This window comes from Hylobates moloch, unplaced genomic scaffold (assembly GCF_009828535.3).
Source record: "Hylobates moloch isolate HMO894 unplaced genomic scaffold, HMol_V3 SCAFFOLD_14, whole genome shotgun sequence".
NCBI classification, from domain to species: domain Eukaryota; kingdom Metazoa; phylum Chordata; class Mammalia; order Primates; family Hylobatidae; genus Hylobates; species Hylobates moloch.
Window position 1 is genome coordinate 70,501,498 of NW_026652289.1, and position 23,826 is coordinate 70,525,323.

General features: G+C 45.5%; 1 protein-coding gene across 1 annotated transcript; it reads left to right on the forward strand.

The window, feature by feature from the left end:
• Window positions 1–1,894: 1,894 nt before the first annotated feature.
• Window positions 1,895–21,972, forward strand: MFAP1 (microfibril associated protein 1). The gene is made up of 9 exons (XM_032175404.2): window positions 1,895–2,215; window positions 7,547–7,766; window positions 9,938–10,067; window positions 10,637–10,824; window positions 11,967–12,075; window positions 12,484–12,644; window positions 15,723–15,882; window positions 20,510–20,599; window positions 20,699–21,972. The coding sequence occupies exons 1-9, from the start codon at window positions 2,137–2,139 to the stop codon at window positions 20,879–20,881; spliced, it is 1,320 nt and encodes a 439-aa protein (XP_032031295.1). The 5' UTR covers window positions 1,895–2,136; the 3' UTR covers window positions 20,882–21,972.
• Window positions 21,973–23,826: the final 1,854 nt, after the last annotated feature.

Here is a 23,826-nt window from a genome sequence, read left to right on the forward strand (position 1 = left end):
GCCCAGGAGTTCCAAACCAGCCTGGGCAACATAGTGAGACCCCATCTCTACAAAAAATACAAAAATTAGCCCGGCGTGGTGTTGTACGTCTGTAGTCCCAGCTACTCGGAAGGCAGGGGTGGGAAAATGGCTTGAACCTAGAAGGATGATGTCACAGAGAGCTGTGATTGCGCGGAACTCCAGCCTGAGCAACAGAGCAAGACCCTGTCTCTTTTATAAATAATAATATTGGCCGGGCGCGGTGGCTCACGCCTGTAATCTCAGCACTTTGGGAGGCCGAGGCGGGCGGATCACGAGGTCAGCAGATGGAGACCATCCTGGCTAACAAGGTGAAACCCCGTCTCTACTAAAAATACAAAAAATTAGCCGGGCGCAGTGGCGGGTGCCTGTAGCCCCAGCTACTCGGGAGGCTGAGGCAGGAGAATGGCGCGAACCCAGGAGGCAGAGCTTGCAGTGAGCCGAGATCGTGCCACTGCACTCCAGCCTGGGTGACAGAGCAAGACTCCGTCTCAAAAAAAAAAAAAATTAACTAAATAAATAAAATAAATAATAATAAAATAAGATTCTGGCTATTCTCTTTAAGGTTCCTTCTAGCCCAAAACTGTTTCCTTGGTTGCTTAATTGGGTCCCACACTGTTCCTTGCCTGAGACTTGTCCAGTTTCATTTCTTCTCCCACTCAAGGCCCAGTTGTAGAACACAGGTGAAGTAATTTGGGTTAATCATATTAACAGCAACTTCAAGGCTCCTCATGACTCAAAAATTACTGATAAAACCAAACTTCATGGTGTCCTGTATAATGCATACTGTTTCTGGACTTCAAGACTTTGTTCCCACTGTCCCTTGTCTCCCTCGCAGTTATAAAGTCTTTTCTACTGTGAAATGTGTCCTGACTTTCCAGTTAGCATATATATTTTAACACGACTCAGCTTGTAAATTGGAGCTGCTTGTTATTATCCTGTAAGTCCTTAAAGAGTTCTTAAATAGGCCGGCTGTGGTGGCTCACATCTGTAATCCCAGAACTTTGGGGAGGCCGAGGTAGGTGGATCATCTGAGGTCAGCAGTTCAAGACCAGCCTGGGCAACATAGCGAAACCCCGCCTCTATTAAAAATACAAAAATTAGCCGGGAGTGGTGGCACACGCCAACACTCAGCACTGTGGGAGGCCAGAGTGGGTGGATCCCTTAAGCCTGGCCAACATGGTGAAACCTCGTCTCTACCAAAAATACAAAAATCAGCAGGGCGTGGTGGCGGGCACCTGTAATCCCAGCTAATCAGAAGGCTGAGGCACGAGAATTGCTTAAAACCGGGAGGTGGAGACCGCAGTGAGACGAAATCGAGCCACTGCACTCCAGCCTGGGTGACAGAAGAAGACCGTCTCAAAAGAATAATAATTACTTCGATATTTAAATACAAACATTTTCCAGCCAGGAATGTATTTTAATAGGTAGTTTCCAGAAACTGGAAAAACCTGAAAGCCTAAAAGTGGAGTTTTGGGATTTCAGGCAGGCAATGTCCCAGGCACCTCGGGAGATTTTTTTTTTTTTTTTTTGGTCACTGGCCTAAATCAGCACCACCTGCCCTGTGACACCAAATACCGCACCACAGCCCACCCTGGCCTTATCAACTAAGCTAATCGGATACTACTGGCAAGATTTTTATTCCATCAAACTCAACTTCTTCTGAGCTTTCAACAAGCCAGACAAACAGTAACTCACTGTCGCCTGAGTTTCTTATTCACTATACCGTTCTTGGCTTCAAACCAAGCTAACACGTAAAATCTTTCATTCGAACCTTCCTCACCGCAAGGTCCTAACAGCAAAGCCCAAAGGAAGCAAAATTTCCCGCCAAAAGCGGCTTCCAAATTCTGCGACGTAGAGGACATGCCGGCATCCAATGAGCATGCGCAGAAACCGACTCAACTTCCTAGCTGTGGGCGCCCAAACGTCCTCCACCATCCCACAATCCTCTCGTCACGTATTTCCGGTTTATCTAGCTCAGCCGTAAGTAGTTCTTTATCAGTCGCGCAGCTGTGTTCGTGGACTTAGGTGGAAGGAATTTCTTCTCTTCGTTGACGTTGTTGGTGTTCACTGTTTGGAATTAGTCAAGTTTCGGGAGTCACCGTAGCTGCCATCAACATGTCGGTCCCAAGCGCTCTCATGAAGCAACCGCCCATTCAGTCTACGGCTGGGGCCGTCCCGGTTCGCAATGAGAAAGGTACGGTGCTGACACCCTCTTCCCAGTCGAATTTTAACCCCTTCTGGCTCCAGCAACCTCCAGACCTCTCCCGGACAGACCACTCTAACCCCGCCAGCTCTTAAGATCTGGCTCCCAGATTCTTCGATCTTTCCACCCCCACCCGCTTGCATCCGATCTTGTTCCTGTGGCCTGCTCTCGTATTCAGCAAGCACTTCTGTTAGCCGCCACAAATTCCTTAGACTAATGTTACATATATATAATATATATTACATATATAAAAATATTAGTTACTTAGAAACTTAAGTATCTATCAGAATATATATGTCTAATACATATATGCTAGAATATATGTATTAGTCTAATATATATTATGATTAGAATATAATATCACTAATTACATATAATTACTAGAATTTATGTATTAGTGTAATTACTTAGGAACTTAAGTATATTATTAATCTAATAATTAGGAACTTAAGTATATATCAGAATATGTATATACTATCAGACTAGGTAGATAGATAGATAGAGAATGCCTGTTGGCAGGGCATTGTGCGGGATACAGTCCCTCTTTTGCTGTCCATAGAAGTCTGCTTATGCTGCCCAGGCTGGACTCGAACTCCTGGGGCTCAGGCTGTCCTCCTGCCTCAGCCTCCCAAGTAGATGCCGCCATGTCTAGTCTCAACATGGCTTTTGAGAATTATCTTTGGATCCCTATACATCTAATTCATTCATCTTAACAGCTTATGAATTCCATTGTATAAAATAAACTGTAATCCACAGTTTATTCCCTACTGAGCGGCAGGTAGTTGTCCCGTTGTTTAAAAAAGTGCTGCGGCCAGGCACGGTGTCTCATGCCCATAAACCCAGCACTGTGGGAGGCTGAGGCGGGCTGAACACCTGAGGTCAGGAGTTCGAGACAGCCTGGCCAACATGGCGAAACCCCGTCTCTACTAAAAATACAAAAAATTAGCCATGCATGGTGGTGGGTGCCTGTAATCCCAGCTACTTGGGAATCTGAGGCAGGAAAATTGCTTGAACCCTGGAGGTGGAGGTCGCAGTGAGCAGAGATGGCACCATTGCACTCTAGCCTGGGCCACAGTGTGAGACTCTGTCTCAAAAAAAGAAAAAAAAAGAAAGTTTTGCAATTGTCATTCTGTAGCCAATACTAGCTTTATTTAGTACCTGTTGCCAATTGCTCCCCAAAGTAAGTTGTAAGAACATAAGAATTTGTGGAGCACAGTGGCTCACACCTGTAATCCCAGCACTTCGGGAGGCTGAGGCAGGAGGATCGCTTGAGGCCAGGAGTTCAAGACCAGCTTGGGCAACATAGCGAGACCCCCCTCACACCAATCTCCGCAAAAAAATAAAAATAAAAATTAGGGCCTGGCGCGGTGGCTCACGCCTGTAATCCCAGCACTTTGGGAGGCTGAGGCGGGTGGATCACCTGAGGTCAAGAGTTTGACACCAACCTGGCCAACGTGGTGAAACCATCTCTACTACAAATACAAAAATTAGCCAGGCATGGTGGCAGGCGCCTGTAATCCCAGCTACTCGGTAGGCTGAGGCAGGAGAATCACTTGAACTCAGGGGACGGAGGTTGCAGTGAGCCGAGATCACACCATTGCACTCCAGCCTGGGGGACAAGATCAAGACGTCGTCTCAAAAAAAAAACAATTACAAATTAGCGGGATGTAGTGATGTGCTCCTGCTACTTGGGGGAAGCCAAAGCAGGAGGATCACTTATGCTCGAAAGTTCAAAGCTGCAATGAGCTATGATTGTGGCATTACACTCCAGCCTGAGCAACAGATCAAGACCCAGTCTCTTAAAACAAAGGCTGGGCGCAATGCCTCAGGCCTGTAATCCCAGCACTTTGGGAGGTCGAGACAGGTGGATCACCTGAGGTCAGGAGTTTGAGACCAGCCTGGCCAACATGGTGAAACCCTGTCTCTACTAAAAATACAAAAATTAGCCGGGTGTGATGGCGCACGCCTGTAATCCCAGCTGCTTGGAAGGCTGAGGCAGGAGAATCGCTTGAACCCGGGAGGCGGAGGTTGCATTGAGCCAAGATCACACCACTGCACTCCAGCCTGGCCAACAGAGCAAGACGTCTCAAAAAAAAAAAAAAAACCAAAAAAAAAAAACAAACTTCGAGAACCTAAGAGCTTTATTTCCCGTATATTCATCATCTACACACTTGGTTGTATCAGATTTTTACATTTTTTGCCCAATCTAACAGGTGTGAAATGGTATCTCATTATTCTAATTTGCATTCCCCTGATTGCTAGTGATGCTGGGCTTTTTTTTTTTTTTTTTTTTTTTTGGAGAAAAGAGTTTCACTCTTGTTGCCCAAGCTGGAGTGCAATGGCTCCATCTCGGCTCACCGTAGAGCTACTGCGTCCGGCCAGTGCTGGGCATCTTGTTCTTTTTTTTTTTTTTTTTTTTTTTTTGAGACAGAGTCTCGCTGTCACCCAGGCTGGAGTGCAGTGGCGCGATCTCGGCTGGCTGCAGGCTCCGCCTCCCAGGGTACACGCCATTCTCCTGCCTCAGCCTCCCGAGTAGCTGGGACTACAGGTGGGTGCCACGACACCCGGCTAATTTTTTATTTTTGTTTTTGTTTTTTTGAGACGGAGTCTTGCTCTGTTGCCCAGGCTGGAGTGCAGTGGCACTATCTCACTCACTGCAAGCTCCATGTCCCGGGTTCACGCCATTCTCCTGCCTCAGCCTCCCAAGTAGCTGGGACTACAGGCGCTTGCCACCATGCTCGGCTAATTTTTTTGTATTTTTAGTGGAGATGGGGTTTCACTGTGTTAGCCAGGATGTTCTCGATTTCCTGACCTTGTGATCCGTCTGCCTTGGCCTCCCAAAGTGCTGGGATTACAGGCGGGAGCCACCACGCCCAGCTGGATGCCCACTGATTTTTAAAGAGAATGCTTCTGGCCAGTCACGGTGGCTCACACCTGTAATCCCAGCACTTTATGATACTGAGGCCGGCAGATCACCTGAGGTCAGGAGTTCAAGACCAGCCTGGCCTACATGGTGAAATCCTGTCTTTACTAAAAAATACACAAATTAGCTGGGCATGGTGGTGGGTACCTGTAATCCCAGCTGCTGAGGAGCGTGAGGCAGGGAGAATTGCTTGAACCCAGGGGGCGGAGGTTGCAGTGAGCCGAGATCATGCCACTGCACTGCAGCCTGGGCAACACAGCGAGATTCCATCTCAAAAAATAAGTAAATAAATAAATAAATAAATAGAATGGTTCTATTGTTTTATCATTAAGTATAAAGTCTGCTGTATCTATTATTTTTTTAAAATGTGACTTTAAAAAATAGTAGGCTAGGAGAGATGGCTCACACCTATAATCCTAGCACTTTGGGAGACTGAGGCTGGAGGATCACTTGAGGCCAGGAGTCCAGGGCCAGCTTGGGCAACATAGCAAGACCCTTTCTCTACCTTTTAAAAAATGACAAAAATGAAATTTTAAAAAGTAAAAATAGTATATTGCTTCCCTCCCATTGTTTATCTATCTATCTATATACATTTTTTTTTTTTGGAATTTTTTTGTTTGTTTGTTTTGTTTTGTTTTTAAAGACAGAGTCTTACTGTGTTGCCCAGGCAGGAGTGCAATAGCACGATCTCAGCTCACTGCAACCTCCACCTTCCAGGTTCAAGTGATTCTCCTGCCTCAGCCACCTGAGTAGCTCGGATTAACAAGTGTGTGCCACCACGCCTGGCTAATTTTTGTATTTTTAGTAGAGACGGGGTTTTGCCATGTTGACCGGGCTGGTCTTGAACTCCTAGCCTCAACTGATCGGCCCACCTTGGCTTTCCAAAGTGCTGGGATTACAAGCATGAGCCACTGTGCCCAGCAATATATATTTTTGTGTTTGACACAGGGTCTCACTCTATCACTCAGGCTGAAGTGAGTGCCTTGGTGTGGTCATGGCTTGCCACAGCCTCAACCTCCTGGGCTCCAGTGATTCTCCCACCTCAGCCTCCCATGTAGCTTGGGACCACAGGTCTACACCACCATGCCCGGGTAATTTTTTTTATTTTTAGTAGAGATGAGGTCTAAACCCAGGCTGGTCTGGAACTCCTGGGTTTAAGCAGTCCTCCTGCCTCAACCTTCCAAAATGCTGGGATTACAGGCATGAGCCACCGCACCTGGCCCCCTCATTAATTTTGTAAGGTCAAACTGTCCTTCTAGTCTTGGGCTAAATTCTAATAAATTGTGTTGGCTTAGGGGTTTTTTTTGTTTCGGGTTTTTGTTTTTGTTTTTTTTTGGTGGTTTTTATATTGCCGGGATAAATTTGCTTTTACGTTATTTAGTATTTTTGTATTTGTGTTTGTGAGTGAAATCCACCTAAAGTTTTCCTTTGAACTGTCCAATTTGGTTATCAAGGTTATACTCATAAAATAAGTTGGTTAGTTTTCACTGTCTCTCTTTGTTCACTAGAATTGTTTGTATTTGTAGGCTGGGTGCTGTGGCTCACGCCTGTAATCCGAGCACTTTGGGAGGCCGAGGTGGGCGAATCATGAGGTCAGGAGATCGAGACCATCATGGCTAATATGGTGAAACCCCATCTCTACTAAAAATACAAAAAATTAGCTGGGCGTGGTGGCACGCGTCTGTAGTCCCAGCTACTCAGGAGGCTGAGGCAGGAGAATCACTTGAACCCAGGAGGCGGAGGTTGCAGTGAGCGGAGATCATGCCACTGCACTCCAGCCTGGGCGACAGAGTGAGACTCCGTCTCAAAAAAAAAAAAAAAAGAATTGTATTTGTAAGAGATTACATACTCTTGCATGTTTGATAACACATAAGGTAAAGGAAAATAAGATAGAAATAGGTAAGATTAGAATATTGAGTCATGTGGCAATATGTTATAAAGGCTGCCATGGAAATTCCAGAGGGAACTACAAGAATGCCTGAGCAGCATTTTAGTTTTATTTTCCTGCAGAAATTACCCTTACTATGTGCTGGGCACTGTTACAAATAATTTGTTTAAGGGTGTAGTTGAGGTGGGATACCATGAATTTGTGATGGATGCAGTCTGCCTTTTTGGGGGGGGCTTTTTTCTACTGTTTCACTGCCTACCTTCCTCCACTTCATTGTACTCAAGGTAAGCCTCATTATCATCAGCGTTGGCTTTCACAAGGGTGCAGTCTCATGACTTGGCCTTTGTAGGAAAACACCATTAAATGAATAGATGGTTGGGTAGTGGCTCTCTTCTTCTCCAGCTTAGACTCTTGTCTACTATGAATAAAAGGCTCTATTTGCAAAGGCCATGATGGGTTGAAGCACATTGAGAAAGAGGCTACTGAAACATAAGTTACCTTTCTCGCCCAGGTGAGATTTCAATGGAAAAAGTGAAGGTAAAGCGTTATGTGTCCGGGAAAAGGCCAGACTATGCCCCTATGGAGTCCTCAGATGAGGAGGATGAAGAATTTCAGTTCATTAAGAAAGCCAAAGAACAAGAAGCAGAGCCTGAGGAACAGGAGGAGGATTCATCCAGTGACCCCCGGCTACGGCGTTTACAGAACCGTATTAGTGAAGATGTGGAAGAGAGGTAATGTCTATGATTGTGGTTTACTTGAACATGAACCTCTACAGCTTAATAATAATAATAATAGCTAATACTTGAATAGTACTACCAAGTAGAGTACATTTGCTAATTCTTGTAGTCCATACAATAACTTTATGAAATAGGTGCTATTATCCCCATTTCACAAAAGGAGGAAACCAAGAGCACAAAGGGGCTAAGAAAGTTACATGACCAAAGTTACAAAGTGGCAACTTCAGAAAGCAGGTTACTTCTGGCCTAGAGGACCTACTCAACTCCTTATGGGAATAGAAAACACAGACCATTAATTGGCTGTTGAGGGGAGTCTTTTTAGCACAAAGATGTTTTATAAACTTTGGTAAATTGATTTTATACATCTACTTATTCTAAATGCTAATAAGGGGAAATGACACTGAAGTAAGAGAAAAGACCTCATAAAGGTCTCATGGTAGAAAGAGAGCCTCCCAGTGAGGGATTTTGTATGTTATATATTGATTGAGACATTATTATAAAGTAGGCCGGGGGTCCTGAACTTTCACCATTCATAATTGTCCCAGGAGTTTTTTCACAGAGCTCTTGGGCCAAAACAGTTGTGTTTATTTTAGTTATTAAGTAGTTAGAGCCAAGTAACTTAAGTATTTATGTCCTAATAACTTTGCCACTTGAAAATTACAGTGCCCATGGCCAGGCACGGTGGCTCACACCTGTAATCCTAGCACTTTGGGAGGCCGAGGCGGGTGGATCACGAGGTCAGGAGTTCAAGACCAGCCTGGCCAACTTGGTAAAACCCCGTCTCTACTAAAAATACAAAAAAATTAGCCAGGCGTGGTGGTGGGCACCTGTAATCCCAGCTACTTGGGAGGCTGAGGCAGAGAATTGCTTGAACCTGGCAGGCAGAGATTGTAGTGAGCCGACATCACGCCACTGCACTCCAGCCTGGGTGACAGAGCGAGACTCTATCTCAAAAAAGAAAAAAAAAAGAAAAGAAAAGAAAAAAAAAAAGAAAGTTACAGTGCCCATGGGGAAAAAAAACACTTTTATTCATTCTCACATAACCATAGTTACTAGTGGAATCTGTGTGCCTGTTGGACACTGACAGCCTTTCAAACCTTGGAAGCAGCACTGTCACTTTTTTATGTCTTGTTTTATGTTGATTTTCACACTATACTTTCTTTTACTTTTTATCACAGCAGCCACTGAAACCCAGTTTCACAAAGATACGATATTCTCGAAAGGAATGTAGTGTGACTTAATGTTGAAACTGAATTATCTTGAGCTATAAAAAAATATCCCAATGCAGGCCGGGCTCGGTAACTCACGCCTGTAATCCCAGCACTTTGGGAGGCCTAGGCAGGCGGATCACATGAGGTCAGGAGTTCAAGACTAGCCTGGCCAACATGGCGAAACCCCATCTCTGCTAAAAATAAAAAAATTAGCCGGGTGTGGTGGCACGTGCCTGTAATCCCAGCTACTCGGGAGGCTGAGGCAGGGATTATCACTTGAACCTGGGAGGTGGAGGTTGTGGTGAGCCAAGATCACACCATTGCATTTCAGCCTGGGTGACAGAGTGAGATTCTGTCTCAAAAAAAATAAAATAAAATAAAATAAAAAATCCCAATGCATCCCTATGAGTTTGCTGGCTTGCTGTGGTGCCCCAGGATGCCTCAACATACGTTTAATATTTCAGGCCCAACTTGATTATTTGCTCTGACATCTTAGTTTAGTTTCTTTAATCTGCACCTCAGTTCCCCCCACCTCAATACTTTAATACTGGATGGACATGGTGGCTCACACCTGTAATCCCAGCACTTTGAGAGGCTGAGGCGGGCAGATTGCCTAAGTCCAGGAGTTCAAGACCAGCCTGGGCAACATGGTTAAACCCCGTCTCTACAAAAAATACAAAAATTAGCCAGGTGTGGTGGCACGCCTATAGTCCCAGCTACTCAGGAGGCTGAGGTGGGAGGATCACTTGAGCCTGGGAGGCAGAGGTAGCAGTGAGCCAAGATCGCACCACTGCACTGCAGCCTGGGTGACAGAGCAAGACCCTGCCTCAAAAAAAAAAAAAAACTTCAGTATTAATGAAGGCAAACATAATGTGCTCTGTGGCTATGGAAATGCGGTTGATGCTACTTCATTTTTATGACATTGGTGTTACATTTGGAGATACTGTCTTTCAGATTGGCTCGACATCGAAAAATAGTGGAACCTGAAGTGGTAGGAGAGAGTGACTCGGAAGTAGAAGGAGATGCTTGGCGCATGGAACGAGAAGATAGCAGTGAAGAAGAGGAGGAGGAAATTGATGATGAGGTATGATAAAGGAACATGGGAAGTTTTTTTCTGGATATAAGAAAAAGTTGATGCCAGTGCTCATTTGTTGAAGCCTTAAAAACATGAGATCACAGCCGGGCGCGGTGGCTCACGCTTGTAATCCCAGCACTTTGGGAGGCCGAGGCGGGCGGATCACGAGGTCAGGAGATCGAGACCACGGTGAAACCCCGTCTCTACTAAAAATACAAAAAAATCAGCCGGGCGTGGTGGCAGGCGCCTGTAGTCCCAGCTACTCGGAGAGGCTGAGGCAGGAGAATGGCGTGAACCCGGGAGGCGGAGCTTGCAGTGAGCCGAGATTGCGCCACTGCACTCCAGCCTGGGCGACAGAGCAAGACTCCGTCTCAAAAAAAAAAAAAAAAAAAAAAAAAAAAAAACATGAGATCACTGCTTTGGCAGGACTCTGATCATGTTCCTTGTTTGTGGGGATAGGATTAAAAATAGAATGATACTAAGTTGTATTTTTTTACATTTGAATTTGTTGTGTTTGATGAGACGAACAAAAAGCCATAGGCCATTTGACTGACTGGCTTATATATATGACTTGATAGGAAATAGAGCGGCGGCGTGGCATGATGCGTCAGCGAGCACAGGAGAGAAAAAATGAAGAGATGGAAGTCATGGAAGTGGAAGATGAGGGTCGTTCTGGAGAGGAGTCAGAATCAGAGTCTGAGTATGAAGAGTACACAGACAGTGAAGATGAGATGGAGCCTCGCCTTAAGCCAGTCTTCATTCGAAAGTAAGTATCTCACAAGCCAGATCTGAATCCACTTAATTACCACTTTCCAGGCATGGAGACAAAAGTCTGTTTTCTGTCGTGCTATTCTGAAATCTAAACACTGAGTGAAAGTGCTTTTGCTAGTGCTCTAGCCTTGGCAGACTAGCTGCTGAGGAATATCTTAGTGTTAGCAGAGAACCTGAGTTTGTTTTCACATCTCTTTTTTCAGTTATAGAGCACATATCTGTCCAAGGCCTTTTTTTTTTTTTTGAGACAGAGTTTCGCTCTTGTTGCCCAGGCTGGAGTGCAATGGCATGATCTCGGCTCACCACAACCTCCACCTCCTGGTTTCAAGCGATTCTCCTGCCTCTGTCTCCCAAGTAGCTGGGATTACAGGCATGCGCCACCACGCCTGGCTAATTTTGTATTTTTAGTAGAGAGGGGGTTTTCCCACGTTGGTCAGGCTAGTCTCGAACTCCCGACCTCAGGTGATCCACCCTCCTCAGCCTCCCAAAGTGCTGGTATTACAGGCATGAGCCACCGCGCTGAGCCAAGGCCATATATTTTTAAGCACAAAATTAAACTCAACAAGCAAATTCCTATTCCTTTCCTCATGGCTAGAAATCCTACTGCTTACAGGCCAGTAGGTTCTTTGCTGTCCAGGCAGTTCTCAAAGATGAACATGATTTTAGTCCTCTAAAGACCTGGGATGATGGCTGGGCACGGTGGCTCACGCCTGTAATCCCAGCACTTTGGGAGGCTGAGGCAGGTGGATCAGGTGGTCAGGAGTTGAAGACCAGCCTGGCCAAGATGGTGAAACCCCATCTCTACTAAAAATACAAAGAAATTAACCAGGTGTGGTGGCAGACTCCTGTAATCCCAGCTACTCGGGAGGCTGAGGCAGAGAATTGCTTGAACCAGGAGGCGGAGGTTGCAGTGAGCCGAGATCACACCACTGCACTGCAGCCTAGGCGACAAGTGAGACTCCGTCTCAAAAAAAAAAAAAAAAAAGGACCTGGGATGACTCAACATTTTTTGCTCTTTGAAAATAATAGAGCCAAAGATTGTTTGGTTTTTATCTGATTTGGATGGGACTAGGTCTAGGGGAACAAAGCACTCTACTCTAAGGACTTTGGGCAATTAACAGGATCTCTGTGATGCAGGAAGGACCGAGTGACAGTTCAAGAACGTGAAGCCGAAGCATTGAAACAGAAGGAGCTGGAGCAGGAAGCAAAACGCATGGCTGAGGAGAGGCGCAAGTACACACTCAAGGTACTGGGGAGTGGTTGCAAAGATTGAGTACAAGAAATAGTGTAGGCCAGGTGCGGTGGCTCACGCTTGTAATCCCAGCACTTTGGGAGGCCGAGGCGGGCGGATCACGAGGTCAGGAGATCGAGACCACGGTGAAACCCCGCCTCTACTAAAAATACAAAAAATTAGCCGGGTGTGGTGGCGGGCGCCTGTAGTCCCAGCTACTAGGAGAGGCTGAGGCAGGAGAATGGCGTGAACCCGGGAGGCGGAGCTTGCAGTGAGGCGAGATTGCGCCACTGCACTCCAGCCTGGGCGACAGAGCAAGACTCCGTCTCAAAAAAAAAAAAAAAAAAAAAAAAAAGAAATAGTGTAATCAGGTTTGTCTGAGGAGAGTGAGGAAGTCCAAGCTGAATTGTTCTCCCTATCCAGATTGTCGAAGAGGAAACCAAGAAAGAGCTGGAAGAGAACAAGCGATCCCTAGCTGCATTGGATGCACTCAATACTGATGATGAAAATGATGAGGAGGAATATGAGGCATGGAAAGTTCGAGAGCTAAAAAGAATCAAGAGGGACAGAGAAGACCGAGAAGCGTGAGTAAAAAGATGAGCCTAGAGTTAATGCTGCTAATGGAACAAGTTTCTAGCAGGATAGCTCTGAGACTCATTACCTACTGTGAGTTCCATTCTAGCCACCTTCAGAGTTCTTGCTGCTGGGTGAGTTTCCTATAATTGGAATATGAGTTTCACTTGTTACAGTGAAATCAGGGAAGAGAAACACTTCGTCAATGCGTGTCCATAATAGAGTGCCAGCCAGTGCTCCCTTTAGTTTCCCAGAAGACACAAAAATTAGTAACTGTTAGTAGTTATCTCTTCTTGTGTACAACCCAACCTACAATTGAGTGACTTCAAACAACAATTTATTACTTTTCACAATTTTGGAGGTTGGCTGAACAGCTCCTCTATTGATTTCACCTGGGCTCACTTACGTAGTTGCATCCAGCTGGAAGGTTGACTGGGCTAGAAACTTAAAAGGGCTTCACTCACATGTCTAGTAGTAGGTGGTGGCTATCAGTTAGGATGCCTCACTTATCCTTCACTGGGTTAGACTGGCTTCCTTACATAGCAGTCTCAGGGCACCATTCTAAGAGAGCAAGGTCTTCTGACACGTCGGTTCCAGAACTCATACATCGATCCTGCCACATATTGGTCAAAGCAAGTCACAAGGCCAACTTAGCTTTAAGCAGGTGGAGAAACAGACTCCACCTCTGAAGAGGAGGAGCAGCAAAGTCATACTTTTTGAAAAGGGGCATACATACTGTGAGGGGAAGAATTTGTGGCACTTGAATAATCTACACTATGCTGGAGCAGAATCTTTTTTTTTTTTTTTGACATGGAGTTTCACTTTTCACATAGGCTGGAGTGAAGTGTCACCATCTCAGCTCACTGCAGCCTCCGCCTACCAGGTTCAAGTGATTCTCCTGCCTCAGCCTCCCAAGTAGCTGGGATTACAGGCATGCGCCACCATGCCTGGCTAATTTTTGTATTTTTAGTACAGACAGGGTTTCACCATGTTGGTCAGGCTGGTCTCGAACTCATGACCTCAGGTTATCCACCCACCTTGGCCTCCCAAAGTGCTGGGATTATGGCATGAGCCATCACGCCCGGCCCCAGCAGAATCATTTCTGAGCTGCATCACTCATTCCTGTAAATTACTAGGTATGAGAGGGTAATCCCAGATTACAAAGGAAACCATCAATAGATAATTCTAGGCTGGGCATGGTGGCTCACACCCATAATCCCAGCACTTTGGGTGGCTGAGACAGGCGAATCACTTAAGGCTGAGAGTTCAAGACCAGCTTGGCCAACATGGTGAAAACCTATCTCTACTAAAATACAAAAATTAGCTGGGTGTGGTGGTGTGTGCCTGTTATTCCCAGCTACTCGGGAGGCGGAGGCAAGAGAATCGCTTGAACCTGGGAGGCAGAGGTTGTCGTGAGCTGAGATCGTGCCACTGCACTCCAGCCTAGGTGACAGAGTGAGACTCTATCTGAAAAAAAAGAAAAAGAAAAAAAGAAAACTTGTCTGAATATGAGCTACACACAATAGATAACTCCATCCTCAGCCTGTAGTTTTTTGGTTTTTTTTTTTTTTTTTTTGAGATACAATCTCACTCTGTTGCCCAGGCTGGAGTGCAGTGGCACAATCTTGGCTCACTACAACCTCCACCCCCTGGGAGTCAAGCAGTTCTCCTGCCTCAGCCTCCTGAGTAGCTGGGACTACAGGCATATGCCACCATGCCCAGCTAATTTTTGTATCTTTAGTAGAGGTTGGTTTTCACCATGTTGGCCAGGCTAGCCTTGAACTCCTGACCTCAGGTGATCAACCCACCTCGGCCTCCCAAAGTGCTGGGATTACAGGCATGAGCCACCACACCTGGCCCTCAGCCTGTAGTTTCTAAGATTTTTATCCTGGACCTGAAGGAGTAGGAGTCTAAGTGCCCTTTAAAATTGTACACAAGGCCAGGCGTGGTGGCTCACGCCTGTAATCCCAACAATTTGGGAGGCCGAGGTGGGCGGGTCACAAGGTCAGGAGTTTGACACCAGCCTGTCCAACATGGTGAAACCCTGTCTGTACTAAAAATACAAAAATTAGTCGGGCATGGTGGCACACGCCTGTAATCCCAGCTACTCAGGAGGCTGAAGCAGGAGAATAGCTTGAACCTGGGAGGCAGAGGTTGCAGTGAGCCAAGATCACGCCACTGCACTCCAGCCTGGGCAACAGAGCGAGATTCCATCTCAAAAAAATAAAATTGTACACAAAATTGTGTGTATATATGCATTTTTTTTTTTTTTTGGAGAAAAGGGATATCACTCCCTCTCTCCCCAACACTGGCTAAAAAGTTACTGCAATCTGGCTGGGCACAGTGGCTCATGCCTGTAATCCCAGCACTTTGGGAGGCGCCTGTAATCCCAGCACTTTGGTGGATCACGAGGTCAGGAGATCGAGACCATCCTGGCTAACACAGTGAAACCCCATCTCTACTAAAAATACAAAAAGATTAGCCGGGCATGGTGGCGGGCACCTGTAGTCCCAGCTAATCAGGAGGCTGAGGCAGGAGAATGGCATGAACCTGGGAGGCAGAGCTTGCAGTGAGCCAAGATCGCACCACTGCACTCCAGCCTGGGCGACAGAGCAAGACTCCGTCTCACAAAAAAAAAAAAAAAAAAAGTTACTGCAATCTAATTAATGATGGTAATCTTTGGTTTATGACATGCAAGCACCTATATGATTATGATACACTTACATAAAGGAATACCAGCAAAGCCTCAGACAGTTATTTTAAATTCACTGATTTTTTTTTTTAAAGCTAAGAAGACCTTTTAGGGAAAGAGAATTTGTAATGTTGCAAAACCCAGCAGTAATAGTATGTCTGAACGTCAGAAGGGCTAGAATCAACTTTTGGAAGTTGGCAATACCTAGTCTAGCAAACATAATGAAGACTAACTCACCCGTTTGTTTATTGAGCTCCTGATCTTGATTCCTAATAGGCAATGACTAGAATTAAAGAAGGTGACTAATACTTGAAATGACATGGGATTGTTATTTTCAGATAATTTGGTCTTTCTGAAGCTATAACAGTACCAATAAATTGTTTTGCTCCCTGGACAGGCTTGAGAAGGAGAAAGCAGAAATTGAACGCATGCGAAACCTGACTGAGGAAGAGAGGAGAGCTGAACTTCGGGCAAATGGCAAAGTCATTACCAACAAAGCTGTTAAGGGCAAATACAAGTTCTTACAGAAGTATTATCACCGGGGTGCCTTCTTCATGGTAAGAAGTGAAAAGAGAGTCAGAAAATTGGGCAGTAGGAATAACTCAGAAACTTTGAATTATTTTTCTCTTCAAGAATATTCTGGAATGTTATTTCCACTTGCCAGTGGTCAGCTTTCTCATTTGCTTTTTCCTTCTGAACAATATAAACTCAGAGAAAAGCATCAGCAATTGGATTATAGAAGTAGCATCAACTGTTCTCTCTTTTGGCCCCAACTCTCAAAAAGAGGAAATGATGTAATAGACTTTTTTTTTTTTTTAAGAGACGGAGTCTCGCTGTCACCCAGGCGGGGGTACGGTGGTGCAATTATAGTTCACTGCAACCTTGACCTCCTGGGCTTAAGGGATACACCTGCTTCAGCCTCCAGAGTAGCTGGGACTACAGGCATGCAACAACCATGCTTGGCTTTTTTTTTTTTTTTTTTTTTTTGGCTATTTTTTTAAAATTTATCGTAAAGACCAGGTTTCACTATGTTGCCCAGGCTGGTCTTGACCTTCTGGCCTCAAGCAATCCTCCCACCTCAGCCTCCCAAAGTATTAGGAATACAGGCATGAGCCATCGTCCCCAGCCTTAGATAAATTGAGGAAATGAAATAGAGAAGTGATCTGTATAGATGGTGGACTAATTAGGTCCTCCACATAACATAATTGTCATTCTTTCATAGCTGAATGAGAAGTTTTGGTTATGTGAAAACCAAACTCCGCAAATAGCTTTACATTAATTAACTTTTGGGTGGCAGAAAGTTAGTTCACTTCATTCTGAACTGACAGTATCCAAGAGTAACTAACCAAAAGAATGGTTTATTATCTAACCATCAGATGGAGTGCCATCATCTTTTTCATATAAAGACTAAGATCAAAAGAGCAATCTGTTAACCCTGTATGGTTTATTTCCTAATGTTAAAGCAGTTTGTACTAAAAACTAGACTAGCTTTTTCAAGTGCCGTGTGGCAAATTCTAAATATCCCCACTGCAACTAAATTCCTGCCTTTCACTGCAGATGCTGTTAAAACTTCAGTGGCGGCGGCCGGGCGCGGTGGCTCAAGCCTGTAATCTAGCACTTTGGGAGGCCGAGGCAGGCGGATCACGAGGTCAGGAGATCGAGACCACGGTGAAACCCCGTCTCTACTAAAAATACAAAAAAAAAAAAATTAGCTGGGCGCGGTGGGGCGCCTGTAGTCCCAGCTACTCGGAGAGGCTGAGGCAGGAGAATGGCGTGAACCCGGGAGGTGGAGCTTGCAGTGAGCCGAGATTGCGCCGCTGCACTCCAGCCTGGGCGACAGAGTAAGACTCCATCTCAAAAAAAAAAAAAAAAACACTTCAGTGGTGGCTTCCCTGCCACCCTCCAAAATCAGTTTCAGGTCTATCTGATTAGCAGGAAGTGTTTACTTACGTAGTTTTCCAGCAGATGTAGCTTACTATTCAGTGGAGATTATGAATTACTTCTTCTACTGCTTCAGTCATAAACTTTCTTTGCTTAAGCAGTTCGCAGCTTTAATAATCAAGCTTCTTAGAGAAACAGTTCATTGCTAGTTAAGGTACATAAGAAAAGCGTATGTGAAAGTCCTTTGGTGGGCCGCGTACATTGGCTAATGCCTGTAATCTTAACATTTTGGGAGGCCAAGGCCAGCAGATCACTTGAGCCCAGGAGTTCAGCCTGGGCAACATGGCAAAACCCCATCTCTACAAAAAATATAAAAATTAGGCGGGGTGTGGTCCGTGCCTGTAGTGTCAACGTATCAAGGGGCTGAGGTGGAAGGATTGCTTCAGCCCGAGAGGTTGAGGCTGCAGTCAGCCATGATCGTGCCACTGCACTGCAGCCTGGGTGGCTGACCAAGACTTTGTCTGAAAATAAATTTTTTTAAAAAAAGTCTTTCTTAAACAAGATACTGCTATTTTTAATTCCTTCAGCATATGTGTTTATAAATCTGTATCACAGCATTGTAATATTACTATTACTCAGGCTAGAGTGCAGTGGTGCAGTCATGGCTCACTGCTGCCTCATTCTCCTGGGCTCAAGCAATCCTCCTGCCTCAGCCTCCTGAGTAGTTGGGACTACAGGTGTGTGCCACCACACCTAATTTTTATTTTGTAGAGATGGGTTTTGCTATGTAGCCCAGGCTGGTCTCAAACTCCTGGGATCAAACTCTCCTCCCACCTTGGCCTCCCAAAGTGCTGGGATTATAGGCAAGAGCAACTGCATCCAGCCTTACTAATGTTGTTTATTTCATTGAGTAAGTAACCTATAGTGCATGTACTATGCAAAGGTCACTGTTTAGCACTGTTAGCAAGAATACATAATCACTATAACATAAGTAAGAGTAAAGTACTGTAGGGGTTCTGACTAGAGAGATGTTATATTTGGTAGAAGATTGAAAGCGTTGACATAAAGGTTGTAACATTTAAGCATTTAAGATGTATAATTTTGGGCCGGGCACGGTGGCTCACGCCTGTAATCCCAGCACTTCGGGAGGCGAAGGCAGGCGGATCACGAGGTCAGGAGATTGAGACCATCCTGGCTAACATGGTAAAACCCCGTCTCTACTAAAAATACAAAAATTAGCTAGGCTTGGTGGCAGGTGCCTGTAGTCCCAGCTATTTGGGAGGCTGAGGCAGGAGAATGGTGTGAACCTGGGAGGCGGAGCTTGCAGTGAGCCAAGATCACACCACTGCACTCTAGCCTGGGCGACAGAGCAAGACTCTGTATCAAAAAAAAAAAAAAAAAAAAATTTAAAAAATGTATAATTTTTTTTTTTTTTGTCGCCTAGGCTTGAGTGCGGTGGCGCGATCTCGGCTCACTGCAACCTCCGCCTCCCGGGTTCAAGCAATTCTCCTGCCTCAGTCCCCCAAGTAGGTGGGAATACAGGCATGTACCACCACGCCCAGCTAGTTTTTGTATTAGTAGTGAGGGGTTTCTCCATGTTGGCCAGGCTGGTCTTGAACTCCTGACCTTAGGCGATGTGCCCACCTCAGTATCCCAAAGTGCTGGGATTACAGGCGTGAGCTATTGTGCTCAGCCAAGATGTATAGACTTTTTGACATTCAGTGCTGGGAAGACATTCCAGGTGGAGACCAGCAGGAGTGGAGGCAGAAAGCATCAGCTGTGAAGGGAAGTGGCAAAGAGAACTGAAAAGGTGGATTAAGGCTGTATAATGTTTGGCCTTGATTACTACACAGAGGAGTTGTATTTATTTATTTATTTATTTATTTATTTATTTATTTATTTTTGAGATGGAATCTCGCTCTTTTGCCCAGGCTGGAGTGCGGTGGTACAGTCTCAGCTCACTGCAACCTCCACCTCCCGGGTTCAAGTGATTCTCCTGCCTTGGCCTCCTGTGTAGCTGAGATTACAGGCGCGTGCCACCAGGCCTGGTGTTTTTTTTTATTTTTAGTAGAGACAGAGTTTCACCATGTTGGTCAGGCTGGTCTTGAACTCATGACCTCGTGATCCACCCGCCTTGGCCTCCCAAAGTGCTGGGATTACAGGCGTGAGCCACTGCGCCCAGCCTGGATGTTGTATTCATTTAATAGAGAACCATTGAAGTTTTTGAGCGAGGCAAAGATTATAATTAGTTACAGTCTAGAAACATCAATGCAATGACAGTATGTAAGACTGATAGTAGAGGAAAACTAATAACCCAGGTAGTAAGAGTTTGTAAGATGTGGCAACTGATTGAATGAACACAGAGGTTACTCAGTTTTGAATCTAGGTAATCGAAGAGTATGCTGGTCCTACTAACAGAAAAGTTAAAGAGAAGAGGTTGATATGGAAAGGTTAGGTATTAATAAATGGTTTTCACTTTAGACGTGAGTTTCAAGTCCCAATAAAATATCCAACTTACAATATATGAAAGCCAGTAAAAAATCCAGGATTTGGAGATTTGAGAGGCCTATGCAGAGTTGAAGTCATATGAGTAAACAAACACATTGAGTGCAGAGAGAATAAGCCAACCTTCAAGACACCTCAAGGAGAAAATTAGGCATAGTTGCATGCACCTGTAGTCCCAGCTACTCAGGAGGCTGAGGTGAGAGCATCGCTTGATCCTGGGAGGTCAAAGCTGCAGTGAGCAGTAATGACCCCACTGCACTCCAGCCTGGACATCAGGACATCAGAATGAGACCCTGTCTCAGGGGAAAAAAAAAAGGGAGAAATACAACAAAGGACAAAGAATGTCATCTCGGCCGGGTGCAGTGGTTCACACCTGTAATCCCAGCACTTTGGGAGGCCAAGGTGGGAAGATCGCAAGATCAGGATATCGAGACCATCTGGGCTGACATGGTGAAACTCCGTCTCTACTAAAAATACAAAAAATTAGCCGAGTGTGGTAGCATGCGCCTGTAGTCTCAGCTACTCGGGAGGCTGAGGCAGGAGCATTGCTTGAACCCGGGAGGCGGAGGTTGCAGTGAGCCAAGATCGCGCCAGTGCACTCCAGCCTGGGCAACAGAGCGAGATTCCGTCTCAGAAAAAAAAAAAAAAGAATGTCATCTCTTCAACTAGATGTAAGCTCTTGAAGAAAGGCCCAATACCCTCTGCTTTCTCTGTATCCCTCCTTGTAGAGTTTAATAAATTTGTGGTTTGAATATATAGGAAATAAAGCCACAAGATTGATAAGATTTTTTTATACAGGATGAAGATGAAGAAGTATACAAGAGAGATTTCAGCGCTCCTACCCTGGAGGATCATTTCAATAAAACCATTCTTCCTAAAGTCATGCAGGTATGGGGAACCTTAATAACATGACAGAGAAAAGTGATGTATTGATAGCTGAGGCATGGTTTGTTTGGTGGTATAACTCATCATCCATCCTTCCCTCAGGTCAAGAACTTTGGACGCTCAGGCCGCACCAAATACACTCACCTTGTGGATCAAGATACCACCTCCTTTGACTCAGCTTGGGGCCAAGAGAGTGCCCAGAACACAAAGTTCTTCAAACAAAAGGCAGCTGGAGTACGAGATGTATTTGAGCGGCCATCTGCCAAGAAGCGGAAAACTACCTAGGGTCCAACTGCTTATTTTTCCAACTGTGGAACACAAGGCGAAGTCTCAGCATCTGGTCCTTGATTGGGTTTTTTCATTGTTTCCTTGGCCCCTGTATCCAGCTATCGGACCTACTGCTATACTTGTGATGCTGGGTAGCCCAGACTTTGAAGGTGCTTTGTGAGGTTTGGACTCATGCTGAGAAACCCACAGGAAAGCACTGTCTAGGTAGGATTAGAGGCTTCCCACTTAAAACTATTTCTGAGAAATCTTAGGTTTTATCACTGCTATGGTTTCCCATATTTACTTGGGACTGTTCTGAGTTTCTTTTTTCAGCCCTTAGCTTGGGTTAGAAAAGTGGGCATGTAAGTGAACAATGCATTACTTCTACCTTAGGTTTAGGAGTAATATACCAGGAAATCTAAGCTCATGGAAACATGTTTTCCATTTTTGCTTAGAGTCCATTTTTCTAGGTGTACATACTTTTTGATCCATATATGTGTGCATGTCAAGAAATAAAAGAGTCACACAAGATTTTTAGCATGATACTGGAAATAAAATGTCCAGGCTGACAAGTATTAATTGCCTATTAAAGTAAAAGATAACAGAATTATCAGGCAGAAGCTGTTTCACATTTTGGTAATTCCCTTTGATCTCAGAAACAAGCTCAGGTACTAGCTTGGCTTTAGGTAGCATCTGGATTTATTCCATGAGCAAATACAGATGTGTTTGAGAAGACCAAGGTCTTCTCACATCCTTTAAATGTCCCACTAGAAGAATCAAAGAGTTGAGTGTCATAAGATAAAAATGAATGCAAATAATTACTATGAGGTGGTAAATATATAAAGATGAACATAGGTACAAGTCACTGTTGTGTGGGATACAATCTAAGAATTATCCTAGAGTCAGAATGAGGGTAAGGCCGAGAAATGTCTGTAACTGCCATTTGAGTGTCCATACAGCAGACTCAGGGGCCGTTGCAGGTTTTTTGTTGTTGTTGTTGTTGTTTTTGAGACAGAGTCTCGCTCTGTCACCCAGGCTGGAGTGCAGTGGTGCGATCTCGACTCACTGCAAGCTCCGCCTCCCAGGTTCACGCCATTCTCCTGCCTCAGCCTCTCCGAGTAGCTGGGACTACAGGCGCCCGCCACCACGCCCGGCTAATTTTTTTGTATTTTTTTTAGTAGAGACGGGGTTTCACCGTGGTCTCGATCTCCTGACCTCGTGATCCGCCCGCCTCGGCCTCCCAAAGTGCTGGGATTACAAGCGTGAGCCACCACGCCCGGCCTCTGTCGCCCAGGCTAGAGTGCCTCAGCCTCCCGAGTAGCTGGGACTACAGGTGCCTGCCACCACGCCTGGCTAATTTTTGTATTTTTAGTAGAGATGGGGTTTCACTGTGTTAGCCAGGATGGTCTTGATCTCTTGACCTCATGATCCACCCGCCTCGGCCTCCCAAAGTGCTGGGATTACAGGCATGAGCCACCGCGCCTGGCCAGGGCCATCACAGTTTTATAGTTGAGGAAACTAGTTCAACAAGTGTGACTTGGTCCAAGCTGATTAACATTTTTTTTTTGAGATGGAGTTTCACTCATTGCCCAGTCTGGAGTGCAGTGGCGCGATCTCTGCTCACTGCAACCTCCTGGGTTCAAGAGATTCTCCTGCCTCAGCCTCACGAGTAGCTGGAATTAACAGGCGTCCACCACCACACCTGGCTAATTTTTTTTTTTTCTATTTTTAGTAGAGATGGGGTTTCACCATTTTGGCCAGGCTGGTCTCAAACTCCTGACCTCAGGTGAGATCCACCCACCTCAGCCTCCCAGAGTGCTGGGATATAGGCGTGATCCACCACACCCGGCCCTGATTAACCTTTAAAGTAAAATTACCTTCTCTTTAGGATAGGAAATGGCATGTAGAATGTATTATGGCTTAGAATTTGAATACCAATCAAAACCTTTCATAGGTTTTTTTTGTTTTGAGACAGTCTTGCTCTGTTGCCCAGGCTGGAGTGCAATAGCACAATCTCAGGTCACTGCAGCCTCAACCTCCCAGCTTCAAGCAAATCCATCTCAGCCTCCAGAGTATCTGGGACCATAGGCGGGCACATGCCACCATGCCTGGCTTTTTTAATTTTAGCAGAGACAAGGTCATGCTATGTTGCCCAGGCTGGTCTGGAAATCCTGATCTCACGCAGTCCTCCCAGCCCAGCCTCCCCAAAGTGCTGGGGTTACAGGCATGAGTCACCACACCTGGCCCAACCTTTGATATCTTCTAGTCTTACCATGTTCTAACCCCCAGGTACCTAAATTCTTTTTTTGGTGGGGAGTGGGGGAGGGCAGTAGAGGCGAAGTCTCACTGTGTTGCCCAAGCTGGTCTCAAACTGCTGGGCTCAAGTGATCCTCTTGCCTCAGCTTCCCAAGGTGTTGGGATTACAGGCATGAGCCACCATGCCTGGCCCCTAAATTCTTTTTTGTTGTTTTGTTTTTGAGACGGAGTCTCACTCTGTCACCCAGGCTGGAGTACAGTGGCACAATCTCAGCTCACTGTAACCTCCGCCTCCCTGGTTCAAGCAATTCTTCTGCCTCAGCCCCCTGAGTAGCTGGGACTACAGGCATGCACCACCACGCCTGGCTAATTTTTTTTTTTTTTTTTGGTATTTTTAGGAGAGACAGGGTTTCACCATGTTGGCCAGGCTTGTCTTCAACTCCTGACCTCATGATCCGCCTGCCTCAGCCTCCTAAAGTGCTGGGATGACAGGTGTGAGCCACCGTGCCTGGACTTTTTTTATTTTTTTTATTTTTTTGAGATGGAGTTTCACTCTTTCCCCCAGGCTGGAGTACAGTAGTACAGTAGTGTGATCTCAGCTTACTGCAAACTCTGCTTTCCGGTTTCAAGCGATTCCTGCCTCACCCTCCGGAGTAGCTGGGATTACAGGCGCCCACCACCATGCCCGGCTAATTTTTCTATTTTTA